This window comes from Urocitellus parryii, chromosome 14, assembly GCF_045843805.1.
Source record: "Urocitellus parryii isolate mUroPar1 chromosome 14, mUroPar1.hap1, whole genome shotgun sequence".
Lineage (NCBI taxonomy): Eukaryota > Metazoa > Chordata > Mammalia > Rodentia > Sciuridae > Urocitellus > Urocitellus parryii.
Window position 1 is genome coordinate 49958536 of NC_135544.1, and position 23332 is coordinate 49981867.

The window sequence follows — 23332 nt, forward strand, 5'->3', positions numbered from 1 at the left end:
GTCAATGATAATCAGATTTTATTTCCTTCCCTTAGGAAACATGCAATCCACCCTGATGTGGAGAATAACTACAATGAGGCGGGCAAGTCCACCGCCACTGTACAGCGCTGGGTGTGAAGCGGGAGGACTCCGTGACACCTACCTCCAACAGGTTGCCCTCCTCATCAAACACAGACATGGTCACCTCCACGTTCTTAGGCGTCTTCTTTTTCCCTTTGTCAAACTCCCCGTGGATCAGGGTGATATAGATGTCATTCCGAACATCTCCTGCAAGGGGACAACCCACCCTGTGAGTGTTGCTGAGAGAAGTCATTTCAAAGGTTCGGAGGATGGAATAAGATACGAAAGAAATGCTTGGATTACAACCAACGGTGCTCTCAGCAGACTTCCACACGTGTTTCTCAGCTTATTGCTCTCTCTACCAACATGTCTTTCCAATAGTGATTCCTCACTCCACTGGGTGGTAATTGTTGACTAACAATGAGCACATGTATATTTTGTTAGGATACAGTGACAAGGTGGTTTTTTCATATCGTTATTTGGAGAGTGTGATATTTTCACATAAATAATGACAAATTTAAAATTAATTAATTAATACATGTGTGGCTCCCACAGACACCTGGAATACATGAAAGGCATTTCAAATTCCCAGATGAGAGGACTCAGGATTTAAAAAAATATGACTCCAAAATCTGCATGACATCAAACGGCCCCCAATGTTTAAAAAAAAAAAAAAAAAAAAAAACTAAAACCTGATAGCACGACAAGAAAGAAAATTGGGCTGCATATTTGGAACAGGTGTCATTTTTATCAATTTTCCCTTTGGGGGTTAAAAAGATGATACTGCCCACAGTGGCTGGGAGGGAAGAAAAGGGGACTGCTCCAACATTCCAACCTGACATCCTAATGGACATACTCTGCCAACAGAGAACCTGACAGTGTGTGCCAAGAGCCGTAATTGACGCAGCAACTCCATTTGTCATATGTCAAAAACGGTCAGGACCTGAACATCATTTCCGATAACAGTGAAGCACATGCATAACAGTGGTCCCACGAGATCACATAGTCTAGTGACGTCACAGTCTTTTAGGCAGTGTAAATGCACTTTATGATGTCCGCACAAAGTGAAATTACCCAATGATGCATCTCAGGTCTCCCAAAGGTAAAATAATGCATGGTTAGGTTAAAAATGTGGGCAATGACCTTGTCTGGATGCTGTGGGGGTCTTTCCTTCAAGTTGATATCTTGGGCTGAGAGAGGAGTTGGTGGAAAGGGCAGAGGTGGGAGAGGTACGGGGTGAGACGAGGCTTCAGAGACTGACAAAAGTCAAATCCCTTCCCCGCACAGGCCAGCAGGACAAATTAAGAATCTGCATCTTCATCTTGCACATAAATGGAAGTCTGTGCAATGCTATCAGCAAGGAGGAGTGAGAGGAAGTGGGGTGAGCTCAGGTGAACACTCGTCTATGCCACAGGTTGGGGAGGGGGAGAGTCAGCAGGAAGAGCCGCTCAGGGAAGTTACACAGCTGTCCAGGGCAGAAACCCCGGGTCCAGCCTGGTGGAGGTGACGGAAATGAACGAAGGAATGGATTAGAGGTCTTTCAAGGAAAAAATGGCAGGTCTTCCTCACTAACTCTGTGAGTTGCAAAGGGGGATTTCAGCTTTTCAACCGGGCGGCTGCATGGATGAGGCCCCCTCCCCGAGAAACGCAGCAGAAGAGCACCAGCCCTGGACTACAGGAGCTCAAGGTACCAGTGAAGATGCCAAGGATGAATGTCTATGCTCCTGTCCCCACAGAAAAGGGCAGAGCCAGAACACAGTAGGGGCTTAAGGAAATGGAGCCAGCGCCGGGGAACATGCCAACATGTCCAGTTAGCCTCCTGCAGGGGGAGCCCTGGGCCGTGTCCACTCCTGTCTGAAGTCTAGCTAGGGAAGCATCTGCCAGGGTCTGTGCAGAACAGAGGGAGAGAGCTTTGAGTTCCAGTAAGAGCATTTTTTGGGTCTTGCTTATGGTGTAGCTTTCCAGGGTGCTGGAGCTGTGTACCTCCACCATCCTGGGGCCATTGCAGGCGAGTAACTGAGTCTTGTGGACCCCAATGGCCTCCTGTGTCCTGTTGGAGCAAGTTCTCACAGTGAAGAGGACATAGATGGTGGAGCCCAGTGCTTACCGGGAAGGATTATCTCAGGAAAGCCCATTTTTCTGGCTATGGCGGTTGATCTATCCACCAAGTGTGAAAAATTCTTCTGAACCTGAGAAAGGTCACCTGGCAATAGCTTCAAGGACACCCAAAGCCCTTTAAGAAAAGAAAAGATAGACTTTCAGTTTTCTGGATGACCTATATAACTAACACACACACACACACACACACACACACACACAGAAATGTTGAGAAAAGCAAGAGTTGCATAATAATAACAGAGACCTTATTGTAAAGATGCAAATTCTCCCCCAGCTAATTTACAATTTTAATGACACTCCCATCAAAATCACAATAGGATTTCTTTGAGAATTTGATAGCAATAGGAACAGATCCTTACATGGGTGGGAGAAAAGAAATAAAGGCAGTCCAAGCTGATACCAAAATATGTTGTAAAGCTACAATACTATATGAAGCTGGAAACAGATTAAGTACTGTAGTAAAAGGCAGTTTAGTGCATGACAAAAGGCCTCTCCACTCTCCAGATAAAGGGGGGGAGGGGACACACACGGACAGACACACAGCAATTCCATAAATATGCTGGGATCAATTTCTTGCTACTTATAGCAGAATCAATTTAACTTCTTGCATCAGACATTCATACAAAACAAGTTCCTTAGATGACAAAGAAGCAAATAGGAAAAAAGTCAAGAAATTAAAAGAGTAAATGTGTAGTTACGCCATCTCTGAGAATGAACTCTGTTAAAAAAGAGACACAAATTACAAAAGCAAAAGAGTTATCCACATACAAACTAAAAGCTTTCATAAGCATAAAACTCTAAGAAATATACTACAAAATGATAAGATATTTGAATTCATCGTCATTATAAGAAAGTAAAGATCCTCACAAGTGCTGGGCATGGTGGCACACACCGGTAATTCCAGTGACTCCGGAGGTTGAGGCAGGAGGACTGCAAGTTCAAAGCCAGCCTCAACAATTTAGCATGGCCTAAGCAACTTAGTGACACCCTGCTTCAAAATAAAAAATAAAAGAGGGCTGGGGATGTGGCTCAGTGGTTAAACGTCTTTGGGTTCAATCCCCTTCGCAGGAAAAAAAAAAAAATGTCCCCTACACAAGTAAACAGGAAATGAACAGACAATTCAGAGAGAAGAATGAGAAGTTTATAAATATTTAGCAAACTAGAAGTTGCAAAAGTGTGTCTCAAATAAGACAAAGCTTATTACTTTCATTATATAAGGATCTCATAAAATTGAGATGGGAAACTTCAGAAAACTCATAAATATGGATGAAGGGTAGAGATTCGCCCTCGAGCCCCAACTAAAGAGCAAGGCAGCTGGGAGCAGTGGCCAGGCAGGTGATTCCAGCTACTCAGGGGGCCGAGACAGGTAACCTAGAGAGACCCCCCCTCTCAAAAGTAAATAAATAAGTAAACAGGCCACAGAACAAGGGGAGGCTACTTTTCACCTTTCAAGTAGGTGCCGATTTTTAGGTCTCAATTTTTGGGACAGCGCAGCCAAGTGCATGGCAGGGGGCCGGCCCCCTCCAGCCTGGAGAGCAAGCAGGACCCCTGGGGGAAACCTCTGGCTGGCCATCTGGCTACATTATGTCTCTGGTTAAGTGTGTCTCCCCATTGGACCCTAAATCCTACTTTGGGGAATTTTCTTGGGGAGGCAGTCCTAAATACATAAAAAGCTTCAGTCTAAAGCTCATCCTAGCAGAAGAATTTAAATTTACTATGGTAAATTAGAAAGCACTTAGGTGTTTACCTAGGGGATTTAATTTCCTTCAATTTGTTAAATCAAAACGACAGGAGGCCATCCTTCTGGACTGAGCTCCCGCACAGGGCCCCAACACACCATGCTAAAAACCAATGGCATCACCCATGTGAAAGTACACATCCTCAAAATGAAACTCATGTGCTCTCTGACCATCCGGGAAATCAGGAGTGGAGATAACCTCGAATCTCCCCAACAGGCCAGTTTCAGACAGCATGATAATGAAGCTCCCGGTGTTTTAATCTTTACACAAAAAGTAACCAGAAGTAACCTGAGGAGAGCAAGTCATTTATTGTCCTATTGACAAGGAAGTAAGTTTGAAATGACGGATTGCTCTTTGTTTTTGTGTTTTCTTAAGACTTTGTCTGTAATGCCAATCTCTCCTGTTCAAACCACCAGAACACTTACGGAATGAAGTGTTGCACAATTCCAGAAGAGAAAATGAAGCCAATTAAGATCTTTAAATTTGCTGAAACTTTTTTTTTTTTTAAGCACTGGAATATTATGCAGCTGCAAACATATTTGTGCAGAACCTGAAAACATTTGAAAAGTGCTTGTTCTATTCTTCACCAGCAAAAAAAGGAAATGGTACTTCTAGTTTTCAAAGAAAAAGGAAATCATACATACACAGCAATCTATTTAATGTAAGAATCCTTAGATTAAGCGCTCCAAAATACCACATACATTTAGCTATTTGTTTTCAGATTTTTTATTTATAGTTTACCTATCTTTCCCACTCAGAATATGGTGAATACATAAGAAACTAAATATATCTGCTTCTATTTCAGAAGACAATTCTAGGGTGATTAAAAAAAAAGTGACTCAATCTTTACTATTACACAATTAGGGTCCCCATCTTGGAATCTTAACTTTAAAATTTCAGGTATTTTTTCCTTATATTGAAAGACCCCAGCCCAACAACCTCAGGCCTAGTTGCAAAACCACCGAGGCATGTCACAAACCTACGCAGGCACCAGAGGTGTTTTTCAGATAATTAGTTAGGTCCCAAGGCATGCCTGAATAAGCAGGAACAAGAGGACCAGAGTGCAAACATGTAGCTTTTATGTTTTTTTTCCATAACATAAAGTGAAAAACAACTTTGCCCTTTAGGTAGCCTATATGCTGGGTTTAAAATTAACTATTAAGAAACCTATTGCTTCCCCCACGTGAAAACTGCCCCTTTACCCTATAAAAATCTCTGTATCCCCAAGCCCGGTGTGCCAGCTCACCAAAGCTCCGGCTGAGGTTCTGCTGGGCACCCGCAGGCGCCTGTGTCCCAATAAATCACCTCTTGCTTATTGCAGCCAGTGTTTCGTGTGATTCTCCTTGGACAGGGAAACGGGGGTCTTTTCAATATGAGTTTAAAATGAGTTTCCATAAGCAGAACTTCTCTAACTTATTAAAGTTCTGTCAACAGAATAAGACATGGAGGTACTAAAAGTACCCAAGAAAGCTTCATGATATTTGATGGTGATATGTAAAATGATATATTATTATATTATGTTACATGAATACATATTGATTTGTACTTCTCCTTTCCGTTTTAGAAGATGGCATGGAATAAACTTATCCAGGGGCAAAACCTAGTTATTTCTGATTCTCTTTTTCTGGGTGCACTCACAGAGCATCAACACTGGGAACGTAGGGTGGAAGAAAAGTCTCATGGGATAAAAATGTGCTTCACAGGATTTCCAAATTCAGCTGTGATCTCACTCACACGGGTGCGTGCTCCTGCTCTTGGGTATTACATGCCTGAGGTGGGTGGTCCCCAGCAGAGGCTGTTTTGTATCAGAGATAGTGAAAGGGCAGGAGTCCAAGGCCCAGCTCTGAAAGCCTCTCCCACCCTGGCCAAAGTCCCCACTCCGCCCAGAACGGGGTGCTGTACCTTGTCCTTTGTGATTCACTTCCTTTGCCGCTATCACTTTATTCAGGACTGAAGTGAGTGGCTCGTTCTCTCCAGTCACATGCGATGTCATCAAGGGTGACATTATGAGCTGCCTCTGCCGAATATAGGTCTCCATTGCAATTCTGGGAAAGACAGACGTGGTGAGGAGGAGAGGGAAGAACAGAGGGTCCCCTGGCACAACCTCGTATCACGAGATCACGGTGGGTCTCAGGGAAACATAGACCCCCAACCCAACCAGAGGACTCTGTGTTAAATACAAATCACAGGAAGCCACGCTTGTGGAGTAAGCTCCTGTAGGACCCCAGATCTGGCTGGAAGTCAAAACAGCATCACTCATGGTAAAGTTCCAAGCTGAAAGTTCACGGAGCTGAAACCAAGCTGCACGTGTGACCTTCCAGAAATCTGGTGGGGGTGGGGTGAAGGAGAGAGAGAAAGAGAAAACAGCATTTTTCCCAAACAGGCCCGTTTCATTCAGCCCCATGAAGCACTCTCTGCCTTAATCTTTTCCACCATAAAGGTCCTAAGGTACCTTTCGAGATACTACTAAAGTAACAATGTTAAACTGGTCAATCATTTTTTTCCTACTGTCCTGTCCTGCTGCCCCTGACTTGTAGGGAAGTAACTTTGAAATGACCAATCCTCTTGTTGTTTTGTTTCTGCTTTGTTCAGCTCTTTTCTGTCTATATGATCAACTCCTGGGCTCAGCTCATCCGGACAATTATTCCGTTTTGTGGAATGAGGTGCTGCCCAATCCCAGAACAGAAAATAAAGCCGGTAAAGATAATTAAAATAAGGTTGGGGACATAGCTCAGTGGTAAAGCACTTGCCTAGCATGCATGAGGCCCTGGGCTCAATCCTTAGTGCTAAAAATGAAATAAAATAGATATTAAAAGAAGTTATTATAATTCTGTCTTTGACATTATCTTTCCTATATTTTTCTTAAAAATTAAATTCATCTTGGAAATGACTTGAGGCAAACCCAAGAAAAAAACAAAACTGTTAAACAAAAATGTTGTTAACTAAGATCAGAGGCAGTGCTCAGAGGTCTTCCTGAGGTGGCTGCTAGGATGGAACTGCAGATCTCACACTGGTGAGAGGGGCAGGAGACCTGGCTTAGGTCCTGCTTCTACCTGACGGCGCTCAGCTTCCTCCTCTGTGGGGAAAGGGGCTTGGTTCAGGTGCCTTCTGAGGCCCCGCCTACCCCCACCACCCCGTGTACAGAAGAGGTCCCTGTGTATGGCACCTGGAAGGTGTGCTTGATTCCCACATGATGACAAACCACACTAAGGACCGCAATGGGAGGGGCCCTGCAAACAAACCCCAGGGCATGATCTCATCAGGCTGAGGCTCTAGAGGGAGGTCAAAGGACCCAATGGCCCATTCTCTGGAAGGCGCTATCAGTGTCTGCTTATCAGCCTGGCACTGCTAAACAGCCTCTCCTCTCCTCTGCCTCCCAGGCCAGCTGTCCTTGCAGAGAGCCCTGTACCCTGCTAATAAAGCAAACATGTGTCTGGAACCTGGGACTGCTGGAATCCAAGCTGTTTCCTTCAAATGACTCTCCCTAGAGCTACCAGAACCTTCCAGGCTCAAACACCACAGCAGGTTACAAAAGCTCTTGCCATAAATCGCAGGTGTTAAATACCAGAGGCCACCACTGCAAATGTGAACACTTCACAGTGACTGTGAGCAGTAATCAAATTAGGGCTGGTTCCTTGGGGACTCAGAACAGGTGTTATTCTCAATGGGGACAACTTCAGGGGGCCCACCACTGCTACATGGCCGCTGGCTCAGAACCCAGCAGGGAGGCACGTGACCAAAGGAGGACCCCACCACAGCAATGAACATAAATATTCAGACATCTTCATACGCATGAATGCTGCTCCTAACATGTAGATTCATATTTATAACAATAGTAAATATACACACAATGCACATGTAAGATTATATAAGTATGTACAGCAGAGGCAGCATTCAGGGACAGCAAAGACATATATGTGTAATGCACCTGCAACATTTTATATTTATATTCATCCAAGCCATTTGGTTAACATATTAAATATATTCATAAGTATAACAAAGTAATACATTAACACTGTATTAAACAATATAATTATTTAACATACTTATTTAAATGTATTTATATACAATACATACATATTTATGTTTGAGTGTCATGTACCCACATTATGACATTTTGGTTCATGAGAGACTGCCTATGTGACGGCGGCCCATAAGAATATATCAGCTGGTGACGTCGGGGTCATCTGAGTTTGTGTGAGCATGTTCTCTAAGGTGGGTGTAATGATGGAACTGCTGGCTCGCACCTCAGAACACACCCTTTCCAAGAGTCAAGCAATGCACGCCTCTGCATGTGTTTCAGGAAGAGCGCTCACGGACGTAAGTTCTAACTAATATCAGCACTATCTTACCTAAAGTCTGCACCTCAGCCTATCCATGGAAGGTCTGTGTCCCTGAGGGTACCAGGTTAGTGGGTATTTTAAAAATAATTAGCAGCAGCCTCTGGATGAAAGAGGAGAGTACTGTTTACTGGGGGCAATCTGCATCAAGACACTTAGAACAGCCCCAAAGAACTGAACTTGAAATGGAAAGATTAGGATCCTTATATTTTAAATAATAAACTCACATTTAACATATATTTATTGTGAAAAAACTAGGAAGCAAACAAAAAGGGTGAAACCATAAATAGTTAAACCAAGGTAAATAACCATTATTAATTATGAAGGATATTCTTTGCAATATCTAAATTTTAAGGCTTTTAACAATTTACATTTAAAAAGTCCAGCATAGTGGCGCACGCCTGTAATTTCAGCAGCTTGGGAGGCTGAGGCAGGAGGATTTTGAGTTCAAAGCCAGACTCAGCAATTTAGCAAGGCGCTAAGCAACTCAATGAGACCCTGTCTCTAAATCAAATACAAAATAGGGCTGGGGATGGGGCTCAGTGCTGAGTGCCATTGAATTCAATCCCCAGTACATCCCCCCCCCCAAAAAAAGGAAAAATGACAATTCACATGCCTGTAAGCAATATGTATTTCCTTGTGCCCAAACAAACTGGGTTCTTAACAACACTGAATATTTTTTAAATATGGTCAAACCCAACATTAAACCTTGTTTCTTTTGCACTTCATGGATCCTCAGTGAATTTTCTTGTGTCTGTTTCTTCTATATGTGCTTACTAACTTTAATTATTTTTTAAAATTTTTAAGTCTTTTTAAAAACATTTTTATTTAGTTGTTGATGGACCTTCATTTTATTCATTTATTTATGGGGTGCTGAGAATTGAACCCAGTGCCTCACACATGCTAGGCAAGTGATCTACCACTGAGCCACAACGCCAGCCCTCTCTATACATTATGGATACTCTCTCTCTCTCTAATACATATTGTAAACATTTTCTTTTCTTGTGTAGAAGTTGTTTCAATTTGGAGGCTGGATAAACCCATCAATTTTCTTTTTTCAGTCACACTTTTGGTGTGTGACTTAAAATGACCTTTCTATATCACTGTTACATAAGACTTCTTCCTATAGTATTGAAGGATTTAGTTGTTACAAATGATAGGTTTAATTATCTGTGATTTATATTGAAATAGGGTGTGTGACTGGGCTCTAATTTAATGTTTCTTAAGTGATCAGCTAATTTTCTCCAAAATAATGTTTCTTTAACATAATTTATCTTTCTCCCCTCATTGGCGATATGATATGTAAATCAAGAGTTATTATCACAAATGTCCTTGAACTGCTTTCTGGAATTCTGTGGAGACAGATGCAAGTTCCTGGCTATGGGAGGAGTCATTTCCAGAAACTTCCTGGGTTCCCCTAGGCCACCACCATCTACACAGGGTGGGGGTGGTGAGAGGAGCCTGACTGTCAGACCAGTCCCAATGCTCAGGCCACACTTGTCATTTCAGCAGCAGGACTCGGATATGCTCACTAACAGCTCCCCAGTGGCCTGCCAGCTCTGGGGGAATCCTTTCCTGAGGTCCCAGGCTGGCTTCCCTGTGTACAGTAACACTAACCTAGGGGCTAGTCAGCCTTCACTCTCTTACCTCCTAAACCCTGGCTACTCAAAGCGTGGTCCCTGGACCAGGGCCGTGGGCATCCCCTGGAAGCTTGTCAGATGCAGACCTCAGACCTCCTGGATCCAATTTTGCCTTGTAAGAAGAGTCCCAGGGATTCCTATGCATGAGACAGTTTGAGAAGCTCCCTCTGTCCAATGTGACTCCACTGCTCCACATAACAGGGTGCGGACACGTGTTAGCATTTCTGACACTTAAATGCACCTTCTCTGGCAGATGTACACTTACAGATGTACACTTTACTCTTGATTTCATATTCCTTTGGTTAGGTGTAGGCAATCAGGAAATGTCCCATTTACTGTCTTAGAGTCCAACTCCCAATAAAGCCTTCTGCGGATCTACTAGCTAACAACCTTCCAGCTGCAGCGGTCTCCCTCCCTAAATGACAAAAGGCTACCTGTCCCTGGTTCTGTGTTCACACCGCATTGGAATAGCTGATCCAGGCCTCAAGTCACCCAGGATATGCCAAAGTACTTACTGCTGAAACGGAATGAAGTGCTGCTTCTCCTCATCGTCCACTTTCCCGTGTATGATGTCGGTAATATCCATCACTAGGAAGGAGAGGAACTTAATTAGAGAAATAATCACTCCCTGCCTCGCTAAGTCGCCATGGAAAGGGGCAGTATCAGCCGACACAGAACACGGGAAGAAAGAGATCAACGGATGCTCCTTTTCCTTCTGAGCCAGTGATACCTTCCCAGGGTGCCCAGCCCAGCAGAGAAGCCAGGCCTGAGGCTGCTCAGGAAGAGGTCTCCATTTTCTCAGATCCACCCTGTGGACCAACCCTTTTAAAATCTCCACAACATGGATGACCTGAGGTGTGAATTTTTAGCAAGCTTGCATTCAAAGTCACAGGGAATACATTTTTTTTTTTTTTTTTTGGTCAGGACTGTCACAAAAATGAAAAGACCAGAGAGAAACTCAAGACTTGTAGGGATCAAGAATATGTCTCTTTGACAGATTCTCATCCAGGTTCCTTCAGAAACCTGGGCAGGAGCATCACAACAGACCCAACAGTGACCTGTTCCTTCCCCAAAGAAGAGTCCTTAGCTCTGTTCTGGGCTGGTTGCCAGGTTATCTCGCTTCTACAGATACAGCCCTACTTTGAGAATTGAGGAATTCTAGCCAGGCATGGGGGCACACACCTGTAATCCCAGTCACTCACTTGGGAGGCTGAGGCAAAAGGATCACAAGTCCACCAGCTTCAGCAACTTAGAAAGACCCTATCTCAAAATAAAAATTAAAAAGGCTGGGGATGTACCTCAGTGGTACAGCATCCCTGGGTTCAATCCCCAGTGCAAAAAATAAAAAATAAAATAAAAAGTAAATAAAAAAGAAAGAGAAATGAGGAAACTAAGGGCCAGAAAGGTTAGAAATTTTCCCTTGAGTTACTCAGTTTTAAGTAGTAAAGTCAAGCGGTGAACCCAACAGGGACTGCAGGGCCAAGTCAGGTAACCATTTAGCCCAGCTGCCTCAATTATTAATAAGTAATCAATAAGTGGGCCGATGTGAAGCTGCTGACAGACAGGGCCCTTGGCAAGAGGTGACGCCTTGGTCAATAGTTAGTTTGGCCATAAACTCTGTGTTCACCATCTACTCCCCAGATAACCTGTTTGGAGATAAAACGAAGTTCTAGGGTCTGAGATAATTCTACAAAGAACTAAGGAGCAGGAAGAAATGCTGTCTGTAGAGCAACTCAGACAACACAGTATGGAAGCCTTGGGAAACTTCAGCTAAGCCAGTGTAGGAAGCAGGGGTCACATTCAACCTGTTGACAGCTCTTAATGAAACCTTGTAAAAATTGCACACACAAAAAAAATTACTAGGGTGGGGGTATAGTTCAGTGATAGAACACTAGCAAACACGAGGCCCTGGGTTCACGTCCCAACACCATAAAAAAGGAAGGAAATCAATACATTGGCATGGGCAGGAAGGATTCCAATAGACGGATCTGATTCTGCTGTATGAGACACTGTGCTGGGCACACAGCAGGAAACACAGGATGGGGCAGGGGTGGGTGGGTGGGCTGAGGACCCAGAATCCCACAATCGAGAGCTGGCAGTCCCAGGTGCCAACGGCTGTGTAAGTGACACTGACTGTGACATCATCCATCCTTCCCCATCTGGACTGGCTTTCTGGCCAGCCTGTCTGTCTTCCACCTTTCCTCTGTCTTTTTCAGTTTTTAAAATTGTGGTAAAATCGGGGTTGGGGTGGTGGCTCAGTGGCAGAGCACTTGCCTATCATGTGTGAGGCACTGGGTTCGATTCTCAGCCCCCCATATAAATAAACAAAGAAAATAAAGGTCCATCAACATCTACATTTTTTTTTTAAATTCTGGCAAAATACACATAAAATAAAATTTACTATCATAACCATTTTTACACATCCACGCAGGGGCGGCAACATCACCACCAGGCATCCAGAACTTCTCCATCTTTCAAAATTGAAATCATAGCCATTCAACAGCTCCCTCCTCCCCCTCCCTTCTTTCTACTGTCACTATGAATCCGACTCCTCTAGGCACCTCATGTAGATGGAATCGCACAGTATTTTCCCCTGTGTGTCTGGCTCATGTCCCCCGGCACACTGTTCTCAAGGTTCATGCCTGCGCATTATGGGTCAGATTGGCCTTCCTTCATGAGGCTGAGGGAGATTGCCTCCAATGCATCCACCTCATTTCCCTTGCCCATCAATCCTCATGGACACTTGGGTTGCTCCACCTTTTGGAGACTGTGAACGGTGCTCCTACGAATGTGAGTGTACTGGGCGCTCCGGGACTTTCAGTTCTCTGGCTGCTGTGTCCTATGCCAGTTCCACCCCTAACTTTTTGCAGATCTGCCACACTGCAGCCCGCAGTCGCTGGACCATTGCACACAGGTCTCTGGGCCTTTCTTGTACCTGCTACTCCAAAAGGTCTCCGGAGTCCACAGGTGTGCCTCTTGCCCTCCTTCAGCTCCATGTGGCCCACCCGGACTATCTGGCACACCAGGCTGATGCGAGGCCGGATGAGGTCTGTGCTGCTGAGGTCCTGGCAGCAGACAAAGAACACAGAGGGAGGGGGTCAGGCTGGTCACTGCCACCTTCGAGAGAATTTTCTTTCCACTCTACAATGGAGACTGTGCAGAGCATATTTCTCAATGCTGAAATACCAGAATGACTCCTCCCTGCCCCATGATCATCTGAGAGCAATGATGGCATCAGACAAAATGATTTTATATTTATTAAACAACACCTTTTTTCTTCCCCAGTTCCTACTTCAAATTTCTGAAACAGAGCCGGGTACAGTGGCACACACCTACAAACCCAGAGGCTCAGGAGGCTGAGACAGGAGGATTGCAAGTTTAAGGCCAGCCTCAGCATTGTCTCAAAATAAAAAGAAAAAAGGGCTGAGGATGTAGCTCAGTGGTCAAGCACTTGCCTAGCATGCATGAGGCCCTGGACTCAATCCTTAGGAACACAAAAGTAAATAAATGAAAGAAAGAATAACAGGAAGAAAATTTCTAAAAGAGATAATAGTCAATTTAAAATCCCTAGTTTAGTGAATCAAGCAGGATATTTAGAAATGAGGACACTTGTTGCTATGGGTATATATCCTTTTAGCGCCTGTCTCAGTACAGGATACATTTCAGTGTTAAATGAAATAAAAACTCTTATGACATTGACATTTATTGAGTACCCACACAAGTTTGTGACATTTCATCCTGTCTTCGAAACAGGCCTGGCAGGCAAGTTCCACACAGGCCCCTAGGTGTGGCTGGGGTGGGGTGGGGGGCTCTGCTCCATGTGGTGAGGCTCTCTCCCATTCGCGTTCACAAGGACAGGCAAGTACCCAGATTGAGCTCACAGACCTTATTCACTTCACATCAGAAATAATTTAACTACACCTCAAAGTCTTTCTATGAAACAGCAGCACAACACCTCTTTACTGAACCAAGAACTACTTTTCCAAATCCATCCCCTGCAACCCAGTTACCTTGGGTCACTAAGACAGGAGTCCACACCACTAACATCCATCCTGAATTCCTACTCCAGGATCTGTGAGTTCTATTAACTAAGAGTCCAGACTCCAGGTGACCGGTTACATAAACCATGGCACATATATATGTATATTATTAAATATGCAATAAATGAAGTCTTTGTAAACCAACAGCAGGAGATGATTTCCACCTTCTCTTTAATTGAAAAGTCAGGACATGAAATGTACACACTAGGTGATCCTAACTACAGGTGTGTCAGGGGAGGGGGGTAAAGGAGGGTGGACTACAGCTCTTCTAAGATGGCACCAAAGATTCAATAATTCTTTTTCAAACTTAAAAAAAGTGCATCTAGGCTGATAAATGCCTTTTGATTTTAGGAAAAAACCCCCACATTTCTCTGAACCAAGGAAATACTAGGAGGTTTGGGGAAGAGTTCCCGGATCTTTGCTGCCTGCTTTGCTGGGTGGTGAAGATCCAGAGGGGTCGGCCAGGGATGGCAACCAGCCCCTGCCTGTGTAGAGAGAAGACTTAACAGGAAGTACAACAGTGGCCTGTACAGGGACCACAGATGCTTCCTGTCCTCCTTTTGGTGCTGTAACTGGGGCCCTCTTGCCCTAGGAGCACTGAGAGAATGAGGAGATAAAACGTGGGTTTGCTGGAGGAGGACTGAAGGGAGCACCTGACAGTCCCTGCCCACCAAGGTGTCTCAGAGCACTGGACGGTGGCCGCACAGCATACTTTAAACACCGAGGTCATAAACAGCAAAAGAAGCCCAGAAAGTTCCTAACTCAAGGGGAAGCGAGTTACCATGTCCCCAAATGTAGCCCATCGCTTTTCTTTGCCCTGAGCTACATCAAGCAGCACTTTGGAGGGGAAGGAAACACACCCCGAAAAGGTCTCCATCCTGCTTCTGAGGGACCATGACACTGTAAGAGGTCGGACAGCTCCCACCCCATGGCCCTGCTGTCTGCACAGCTCTCAGGCTCGGTCACTTCAGGTTCTTCCTCAAGGGTCTCCTCACGGTGGCCCCTGACCAACCTACCGATTTATTTTTGGTGCTGGAGACCAAACCCAAGGCATGGAGCATGCTGAGCACCTGCTCTACCACTGAGCCACGCCCAATCCCCCGAAACACAGCCTCTCCCAGCAAGATGACCCCAATACCTGGAAGCATGCAGCACTTGTAACATTCTATATAATTTGGTCACTTATGTAACAATTGCTTCTTATCTGCCTTCTCCTCAGGAGGATGCTGCTTGAGAACAAGAATTTTTGCCCCCTGATTTGTTCATAGCCATCTGCCCCCCCACACAATTTGTTCAGGGATGTAACTCAGTGTCCAAATCCATGCCTGACATCTACTTGGTGCTCAATAAATAGTTGCTGAATAAACAACTAAGTTATTTCTGCTAGGAGGATTAGGATGACTCTTCTTTTTATCTGTTGTGTTTTCCATATCTCCACCCTGTGTATCCACTAATATCTTAATGACAAAGAAGAGGATTTTAAACAGAAGGCAAACTTACAGTAAACACTGCTTGAAGGTTATTGAGCTTCTCAATTTCCTTGGGCATCCCATTACTGCCCCAACGAATTAAATAGTTTTCACTGGCCCAAAAAAAAAAAAAAGAAAAAGAAAATTATTCTTAATGAGAAGGCACCTGGGGAATGAAGGATGTTGTTAGTGCTAGTTTCAAGGTAAAAGGAAGGAGCAGAGACACTCAGTGTAATTCAACAGGCAGGCGTGACAGTGGCCAGGTGGGGGGTGGGTCTCCCCGCTGCACCTCACAGGGCACACTCATGCAGACAGCGGACGGCACAGGCACGGCAGACTTTGTGAGACTCTACTTTCTGGGGCCTTCTTTCCATTTCCCATTCTTTGCAAAGAACTCTCTGCCTTGCTGAGTCAAGAATTTAGTTTTATTACAGTCATTCCAATCTGCCCCTTGTCATCCGTATCACCACAGGCAAATACTGTTTTTTTAAGTCAACATCTCATCAGTCTCTGCTTTGAACTGCCTTCTTGAAGATAGGCCTGCACTTCCTCAGGAGCCCAGGAGAGCACCACTCCAGGGCTGAAGAGGCCCAGCGTCATTCCCCAAGGCCTGGGTGGAGAACATTCTCAGAGACTTCGCAGAGCGGCTCTGGGTTCACACGGAGGGAGGTTGAGCTGAAAGGACCGAGTTGCCACAGATCCTCTGTCCCAGGCACACACGGCCTCCCTACTCCACGACCCCCACCAGAGTGATCTGTGACAACGGACCAACCTGCACCAACGCAGCACCACCCCCCACAGGCCACAGGGGCCATCCGCGTTCACCCTTGGTCTTGAGCATTCTAAGGGTTTGAACAAAAGTACCATGACATGCGTCCACCACGACTGGATCACACAGGCTGGTTTCAGGGCCCTAACAACCCTCTGTTCATCCCTCTCTTGCTCCTCCGCTGCGGTCTCCTGGACTCTTTGTTCTCACCTCTGTCCTGACTGGCTTCAAGTGGCCCCTGCATCCCGTGCAGGGCTGAGATCGCCCTGTTCAAGCAGCAATAGCAGAAAGCCTCGGAGACCAACGGACTTTCCTCCCTACTGCCTGGAAATCCTCTCCCATTGGTTCCCGCCTCCCCTTCTGAAAACGGGCACCTTGCAGTGTCAACGGCAGGGGATCTGGGTCTTTGCTACCTGATGAAAGTGGACTGGTCTGGGTCGTAGAGGGCCATGAACAGCTCTGCGTCCTCCCCGATGTTGCAGACGAAGTTCTTGAAGTTCACATACAGGCCGTAAGTGTGGACGGCGCTGAAGACCGCCTGGCCCCGCACGTCCAGGTTCTGCAGGATGGACTGGGGAAGACATGGAAATGCCTTGGTTTGGGCTAATGGGAAACGCTGGCAAAGATATCATCCTGCACGTCAGCATCAAACAGAGCCACACCCTGCAGGAGCGGTCACTGAGAAGAAAGTGGACGTAAGCGGACCAGTGACCCAACCCACAGAGGAGCAAGGAATAAACATCAATGGACGATTCAGTGTCACGATCAGGGCCTTGAACACAAGCAATTTAATAAACTTTGCCTGCAGTCGATGATTCCTGGTTTTAGTGGATTCAGGAAGGTTTTACCTCTTAATCAAGACTGCTGGATAAAGCTCAAAAACAGGGGGAAAAAACCCCTGATCTGTTAACCCTCTTTATGGAAATCACTCATTTTGAAACAAAAAATGGAGCCAGCCTTCTAGGGACTAAGACCTCTGAAACTGTGAGCCCTCAAATAAAGGTTTTCTCCTCTACACTTGTGCTACTCAGATTCTTTAGTCACAGCTGCCAAAATGCTGACAAGAGAGAGGCTTCACCCTGGGTGTGGATGCCACTGGATGCAGAAACACAGTTAACTATCATCATGACGCGGTAAAGAAATAAAAGCTATAAACTAAGGAAGATCAAGACAAATCTGTACTCATTAAAACAGAAACACTGGAAAATACACCAAAATGCCAATAAGATCAGATTGGGGTAGTAACGATGTGGGTGACTCTTTTTCTCATCTGTTTTTCTACAGCTTGGTAATTTTTCTTTAATGTTCAGTTATTACTTTCAAAATCTTCCACTTCATTTTTCAATGTTATTTGTTACTTTCAAAAATAGGGGGCTGGGGTTGTGGCTCAGTGGTAGAGCGCTTGTCTAGTATGCGTGAGGCCCTGGGTTCAATTCTCAGCACCACATAAAATAAAAGTCCATGGACAACTAAAAAAAAAAAAAATGTTAAAAAAAAAAAAATAGGAACGTATGCACCAAACACAGAAAGGTTACACAATAAAGTCTCCCTGCAACCTCATCATCCAGAGGCATCCTTTCACGAGCAATTTCTTGTCTATCATTTCAGGGTTGCTCTCTGCACACAAAAGCGTGTCTTTTTTTCCCCCCGTATATTCTTTTTTGAAACAGAAATGACAGCATGTTGTCTACACCATCCTGCACCTTGCTTTTTCCACTTAGAATACACACAGCTCTGCAGTCTTTCCTTAACAGAACATATAGAGTGGGCCGGTTCTTTCCAGCATTTCCCCTTTATCATGAGAAGGCAAACGACTGCCTAGACGTTTCTACTTCTGCTGTCAGTGACTTCCTTCCTCTCGTTCAACAACCAAAGCAAAAATGGAATCCCGGCAGCCGAAATCTTCCCACTGCAGGAAATGTGTACCTTTTCTTCTTGGATCTTTTCCTCGATCCTTTTTGAGGCCACTTCGTGGGCCTTGAAGAGGGCAACGGTGCTGGTTTCATCTGGATCCAGGATGTTCCCGTTGTCGTCTCGCACCACCAGATCTAACCCCAGCATCCTGGAGAGAAGAGAGCGGCCAGGCAGTTACTCTCCCGCCAGGGCAGACTGTCCGGGGAAGAGCCCTCATAAAAGAACCCAGAGGACTCTCAGTCCTCTCCCCAGAGCCTCTCTGCCCTGGCCTTCTGTGATTTGGCACAGCGACTAGGAAAGACCCAGGCACAATGATCTGAGGGCCTGCCCTGATTTCCTCACTGAATTCAAGACAGTTTCACAGGAGGTCCATAAAGAAAGCCCTGGTTGTTGGTCTCATGACCATCCAAAGAACACAGGCTCTGGAGTCCTTTCGTCTAGGGTCTGAAGCATCGCTTTAATACTTGCTACCACTGTGACCCCTGAATCTTGCAAAGCCTGGGTTGTTTCATCTAGAAATGTTTCCAACCCTTCCAAGTTCTCGGAGAAGTCCATGAGACGATGCATGCAAAGTACCTAATACAGTCCCTCACACGGCACCCCATAAATGTCAGCTCTATCGCGGCAGCTGGCAGGGGAAGACCTGGCTGTATTAAGTTGCAGCTCTGGCTGCTGCCTGGGAAGACCAGGGCCACAGAATCGCTCCTGCCAAGCCTTGGTGCCCAACAGGCACACAAAAGTAGAAATAATTTTGCTTATTCCAAGAAGCTGGAGTCTGGCAGTCACAGGATACTGCTATTGGAATGCCCCGTGAGCATGCCAGGCCCCAGAAACTTGGGAGCGGGGATGTCTAAACATCAAGAACACTCAGGATAACACTGAAGTGCCAAGTCTCTGGGAAGAAAGGAACATGCCTGAATTCCCCCTCGCTGTTTCACAGCGCCTCCATCCACTGATCCGATCTGGCAGGTTCCTTTCAACCACAGCCAGACCTAGGGGCCACCCAGACTCACGAAGGAGGGCCTTGCTGGCTGCTCACACTGGGACCGGGTGCAACTGTCAGATCAGCTCCATTTCCCGAGCTGCCTTCAAGGGCTGGGATGGGAAAGCAGGCGTGTGCCACCACCTGCGGGGCACTGACATCCTGGGCCAGAGACTGAGGGGACTCCAGGCCGAAGCACTGGGGGAAGAGCCGGAGACAGAGGCTGCATGTGTGCATGGAGAGACACCACTGTGGTGTGGATGTGAGGGGTCCCCTAAAGCTCACGTGTGAGACAGTGCAAGGAGGTTCAGAGGAGAAATGATAGGGTTGCGAGAATCTTAACCCAGGGCTGGGGATGTGGCTCAAGCGGTAGCGCGCTCGCCTGGCATGCGTGCGGCCTGGGTTCGATCCTCAGCACCACATACCAACAAAGATGTTCTGTCCGCCGAAAACTAAAAAACAAATGTGAAAAAATTCTCTCTCTCTCTCTTTAAAAAAAAATCTGATTAGAAACATGAAATCTGAATACTATAAAAAAAAAAAAGGAATCTTAACCCAATCAGTGAGTTAATCTCTGGAAGGTCACTGAAGGAGGGTCAGGTGTGGCCAGAGGAGGTGGGCACTGGGGATGTGCCTTTGGGGCATCTGTTTTTTATCTGTTGCGTGGAGTTTGTCGCTCAGCTCTCTGATCCTCACGTGAGCTGCTTCCCTGGGCCACACTCTTCTGCCGCGATGTTCAGCCTCACCTTGAGCCCAAGGAACGGAGCCTGCTGTCTATGGACCGAGTCCTCTGAAGCTGTGAGTCCTCAAATAAACTTTCCCTCCTTTGTAGTTGTTCTGTTTGGGTCCTTTATCCACAGCAGGGAGAAAGCTGACTAAAACAGATGCCTTTTCCCAGCTTGGCTGGCTTTCTACAAAGTCCTCTGACACTAAATGACAGAGAGCGCAGCCAACTAACCCACGTATCAGCAGGACCCTGGGACAGGGAGTCAGGAGGGCTGGGTTCCAATGAAGCTCTCCCTTCTACTATCTGTGTGATTTTGAAAGAACCACTTCTGCTCACAGGGTCTCTTTTCTTTTTTTCTTTTTTGGTACTGGGGATTGAACCCAGGGGCACGTTACCACTCAACCATATCCCCAGCCCTTTTTATTTTTTATCTTGAGACAGGGCCTTGAAAAATTGCCACACCTGGTCTCAAACATGAGATCCTCCTGCCTCAGCCCAGTCACTGGGATTACAGGCCTGCACTACCACACCCGGTTCATGGTCTGCTTCTTTATCCATAAAATGGGAATAATAGCCATGACTTCATAAGGGCTTCAGATATAATGGGTACAAAGGAGGTGCTTCCTAAATACTGACTGGATGTGCATGTTATGTTGACTCCAGCTATTTCTGAATACAGCTGACAAATGGGTAGGGTAATAAGCTGTATTTTAGTAGGTCTGTGAAGCCTATAATCTTGGTGGCTTAGGAGGCTAAGATAGGAGGATCGTGAGTTCAAAGCCAGCCTCAGGAAAAGCAAGGTGCTAAGCAACTCAGTGAGACTCTGTCTCTAAATGAAATACAAAATAGGGATGGGGATGTGGTTCAATGGTTGAGGGCCCTGCATTCAACCCCCAGTATCCCTCCAAAAAAAAAAAGACCTGAGGCTAGAGAAATTAATTAAAGGTATTGGGAAAAGAAAATCACGTATTCACAAGTTGAAGAAACTTGGAAAACGGAATGCAATGCCATACGAATCCCCCAAAAAGCTAACTAGAGACCCACTGCCACCTTTTGGAAGGGGCTATCTGGGAGGCGTGAATGCCAGGCCACTACCCACTGGGATAAACTGACTGAACTTCTCATTTCCCAAAAGGCAGTGACAGCTGGGACCTACTCCCTGAACTAATCAGAAGATCAATAAAGTGACCGGCCCTTCAGAGGCGACTGCAGACGTAATCGCTGGCTGGAAACACCTCTCGCTGCTCTGGAGATCCAGCTTTCCTACACTGTAGGCCAGGGTCCCAACCGGGGGAAGAAGGAAAGGAACAGAAGGAGCCTGACCTAGCATCCACAGGCACAGGCCTCTCTGAGGGCCAGCCCCAGTGTTTAGTCCCTTTCAGCTTCTGGGGCAGCAGAGCAGCCTCATCCCAAGCTCCGGGCTTTCTATTTAGGTGTCAGCGCCATGAAGGCAGGGCCAACACGGTGTCTGGACCGCAAGGCGACCATGAAAAAATGTTCCATGAAATTAACTGTTTTCCAAGATACCAAGAGAGTAGGAAGCGTCATTCTCTGGTCACTCATAGATCAAAAGTTTGTGGTGAGGCTGGGGAGGGTGGGAGTGGGGGTGAGGAGAGACACAGGGGGGCGGTCAGATAGGAGGAAAAACTTGTAGTGCTTTACAGCACCGCAGGGTGACCATGGCTGGCAGCAAGGAACGGTATGGATATTCCCAAGAGCCACTAGAGAACTCTGAATGTCCCCCAAACAAAGAAACGATCACTGTTTAAGGTAGGGGACATGGCTGGGTGTGGAGGTCCACACCTGTAATCCCAGAGGCTCTGGAGGCTGAGGCAGGAACATCCCAGGTTCAAAGCTAGCCTCAGCAACTTAGCGAGACCCTAGACAACTTAGGGAGATCCTGTCTCAAAATAAATAATAAAAAAGGCTGGAAATGGGGCCCAGCGATTAAGTGGCTCTGGGTTCGATTCCTGGTACCCGCCCACCACCCCCCCCAGCCAAAATAAAGAGTAGATGTGCCCATTATGCTGATCAAACCATCACAAAATTGTATATACGTGTTCAAATACCACACTGTTCCCCACACCTATGTACAATTACTCTGCCATTTGAAATTTTTAAAATTTTTTTAGAGATGTTCTTCAGGAACAGTGAGTATCCTCAGCATGAAGCTGTGGGTCATTTTCAGGTCTCCAGTGAAGGGCACCCTCAGTTTACCTGTTCCCATGATCGATTTTGGCTGTGACCTTCTTCTTGAGCTCTGCCAGTTCGTCCTTGGGAAGTGTCCCAGACAGGATCTGGGAGCGCCACTCGATCAGGCTGTAGGTCATCTGCTGCAGCTGGCGGAAGAGCGTGACCTTGTTGTTCTAAGATGGGAAAAAGAGGTGGAGAAAAGGTCTTGGAAAAAGAAATGGTGCGCTGGAGAGGGAGGTCTCTGATGGCTTCCTGGGGAGGTGTTACTTAGCCAGCTCACTGTGCTGCAGCATACACTGTGCGCTGGGAGGGAATGGCATCGCCCGGGGCTCCCTCTGTTCACTGCAACTTGAAAAGTGGCAAAGTGCTAAGGGACATGGTGGCTCATGCTTATAATTCCAGCCCTCGGGAGGCTGAGGTAGGAGCATTGCAGGTTTGAGGCCAGCTTCAGCAGCTTAGTGAGAACCTGTCTCAAAACATAAAAAGACCTGGGGATGCAGCCGAGTGGCAGAGCATCTGGTTCAATTCTCAGTACTGGCAGAAAAAGGAAGGTGGATAAGCAATTTGTGGGATGGCTGGCTGGTCCTCAATTCCAAGTACATCAAAACCCACACACCCTAAAATTCCTATCATGTCTTTCCTGCTTAAAACCCTCCAGGGACTTCCCCCAGACACCTCCAAGCCCAGGGAATGTCCTCTCACACTGTGACTCTCATCCACATGCCCGCGGGCATTTCCCACCAACCTCTGTGGGTTTCTCCCAGCGGCTCCGCTGGCCCCTCTCCTACGCATTTCCCCTGCTGCTCCTCCCACCCGGCCCCAGCCCCTGCTCACCCACACTGGGCACCTCCACCAACTGCCATGGGGACTTCAGCTGCCACTCAGAAGCTCTCCCTTAAAGCCCCAACTCATGTCTCCGCTGTGGCCGGAATTTACCAGCATCCCAGCACCCAGCACCCAGCACCCGATGGCCTGGCCTATCCCTCGTGAGCGCTCTGTGGAGGATGAGCCCCGACCACAGGAGGAGCATGTCAGTTTTGTCCCCAGAGGCCAGCACTGAGAAGGCGTTCTAAAAAATGTCCTGGAGGACAGAATCATGAATGGAGAAATACATGGGGTTTCAGGGTCAGGGATATTTGAAACTAAAATGATAAACATGACTTTTAAATCTTTATTTTCCAGGAAAATTGTTAGATTATTCAGATATGAAACTGTTATTTAGGGCTCTTCTAATAACTTAGTAAAACTGATCTAAGTGAACTTACAACCAACTGATCACATCCCTAGTCCTTTGTTTTTTTTTTTTTATATTTTTGAGATAGGGTCTTGCTAACTTGCTGA

The 23332-nt window shown here is 46.1% G+C and overlaps 1 protein-coding gene across 1 annotated transcript in view; it reads right to left on the minus strand.

Annotated features, from left to right (window-relative positions):
• Positions 1-23332, minus strand: part of Dock5 (dedicator of cytokinesis 5) — a 184689-nt gene that overhangs the window by 75437 nt on the left and 85920 nt on the right. The window contains exons 6-14 of the mRNA XM_026411607.2: positions 22016-22164; positions 18102-18237; positions 16589-16746; positions 15438-15519; positions 12833-12962; positions 10413-10485; positions 5820-5962; positions 2168-2293; positions 143-267 (exon numbers count right to left, since the gene is read on the minus strand). Of these exons, the coding sequence (XP_026267392.2) occupies positions 143-267; positions 2168-2293; positions 5820-5962; positions 10413-10485; positions 12833-12962; positions 15438-15519; positions 16589-16746; positions 18102-18237; positions 22016-22164 (1122 nt within the window). The remainder of the gene's footprint in view (positions 1-142; positions 268-2167; positions 2294-5819; positions 5963-10412; positions 10486-12832; positions 12963-15437; positions 15520-16588; positions 16747-18101; positions 18238-22015; positions 22165-23332) is intronic.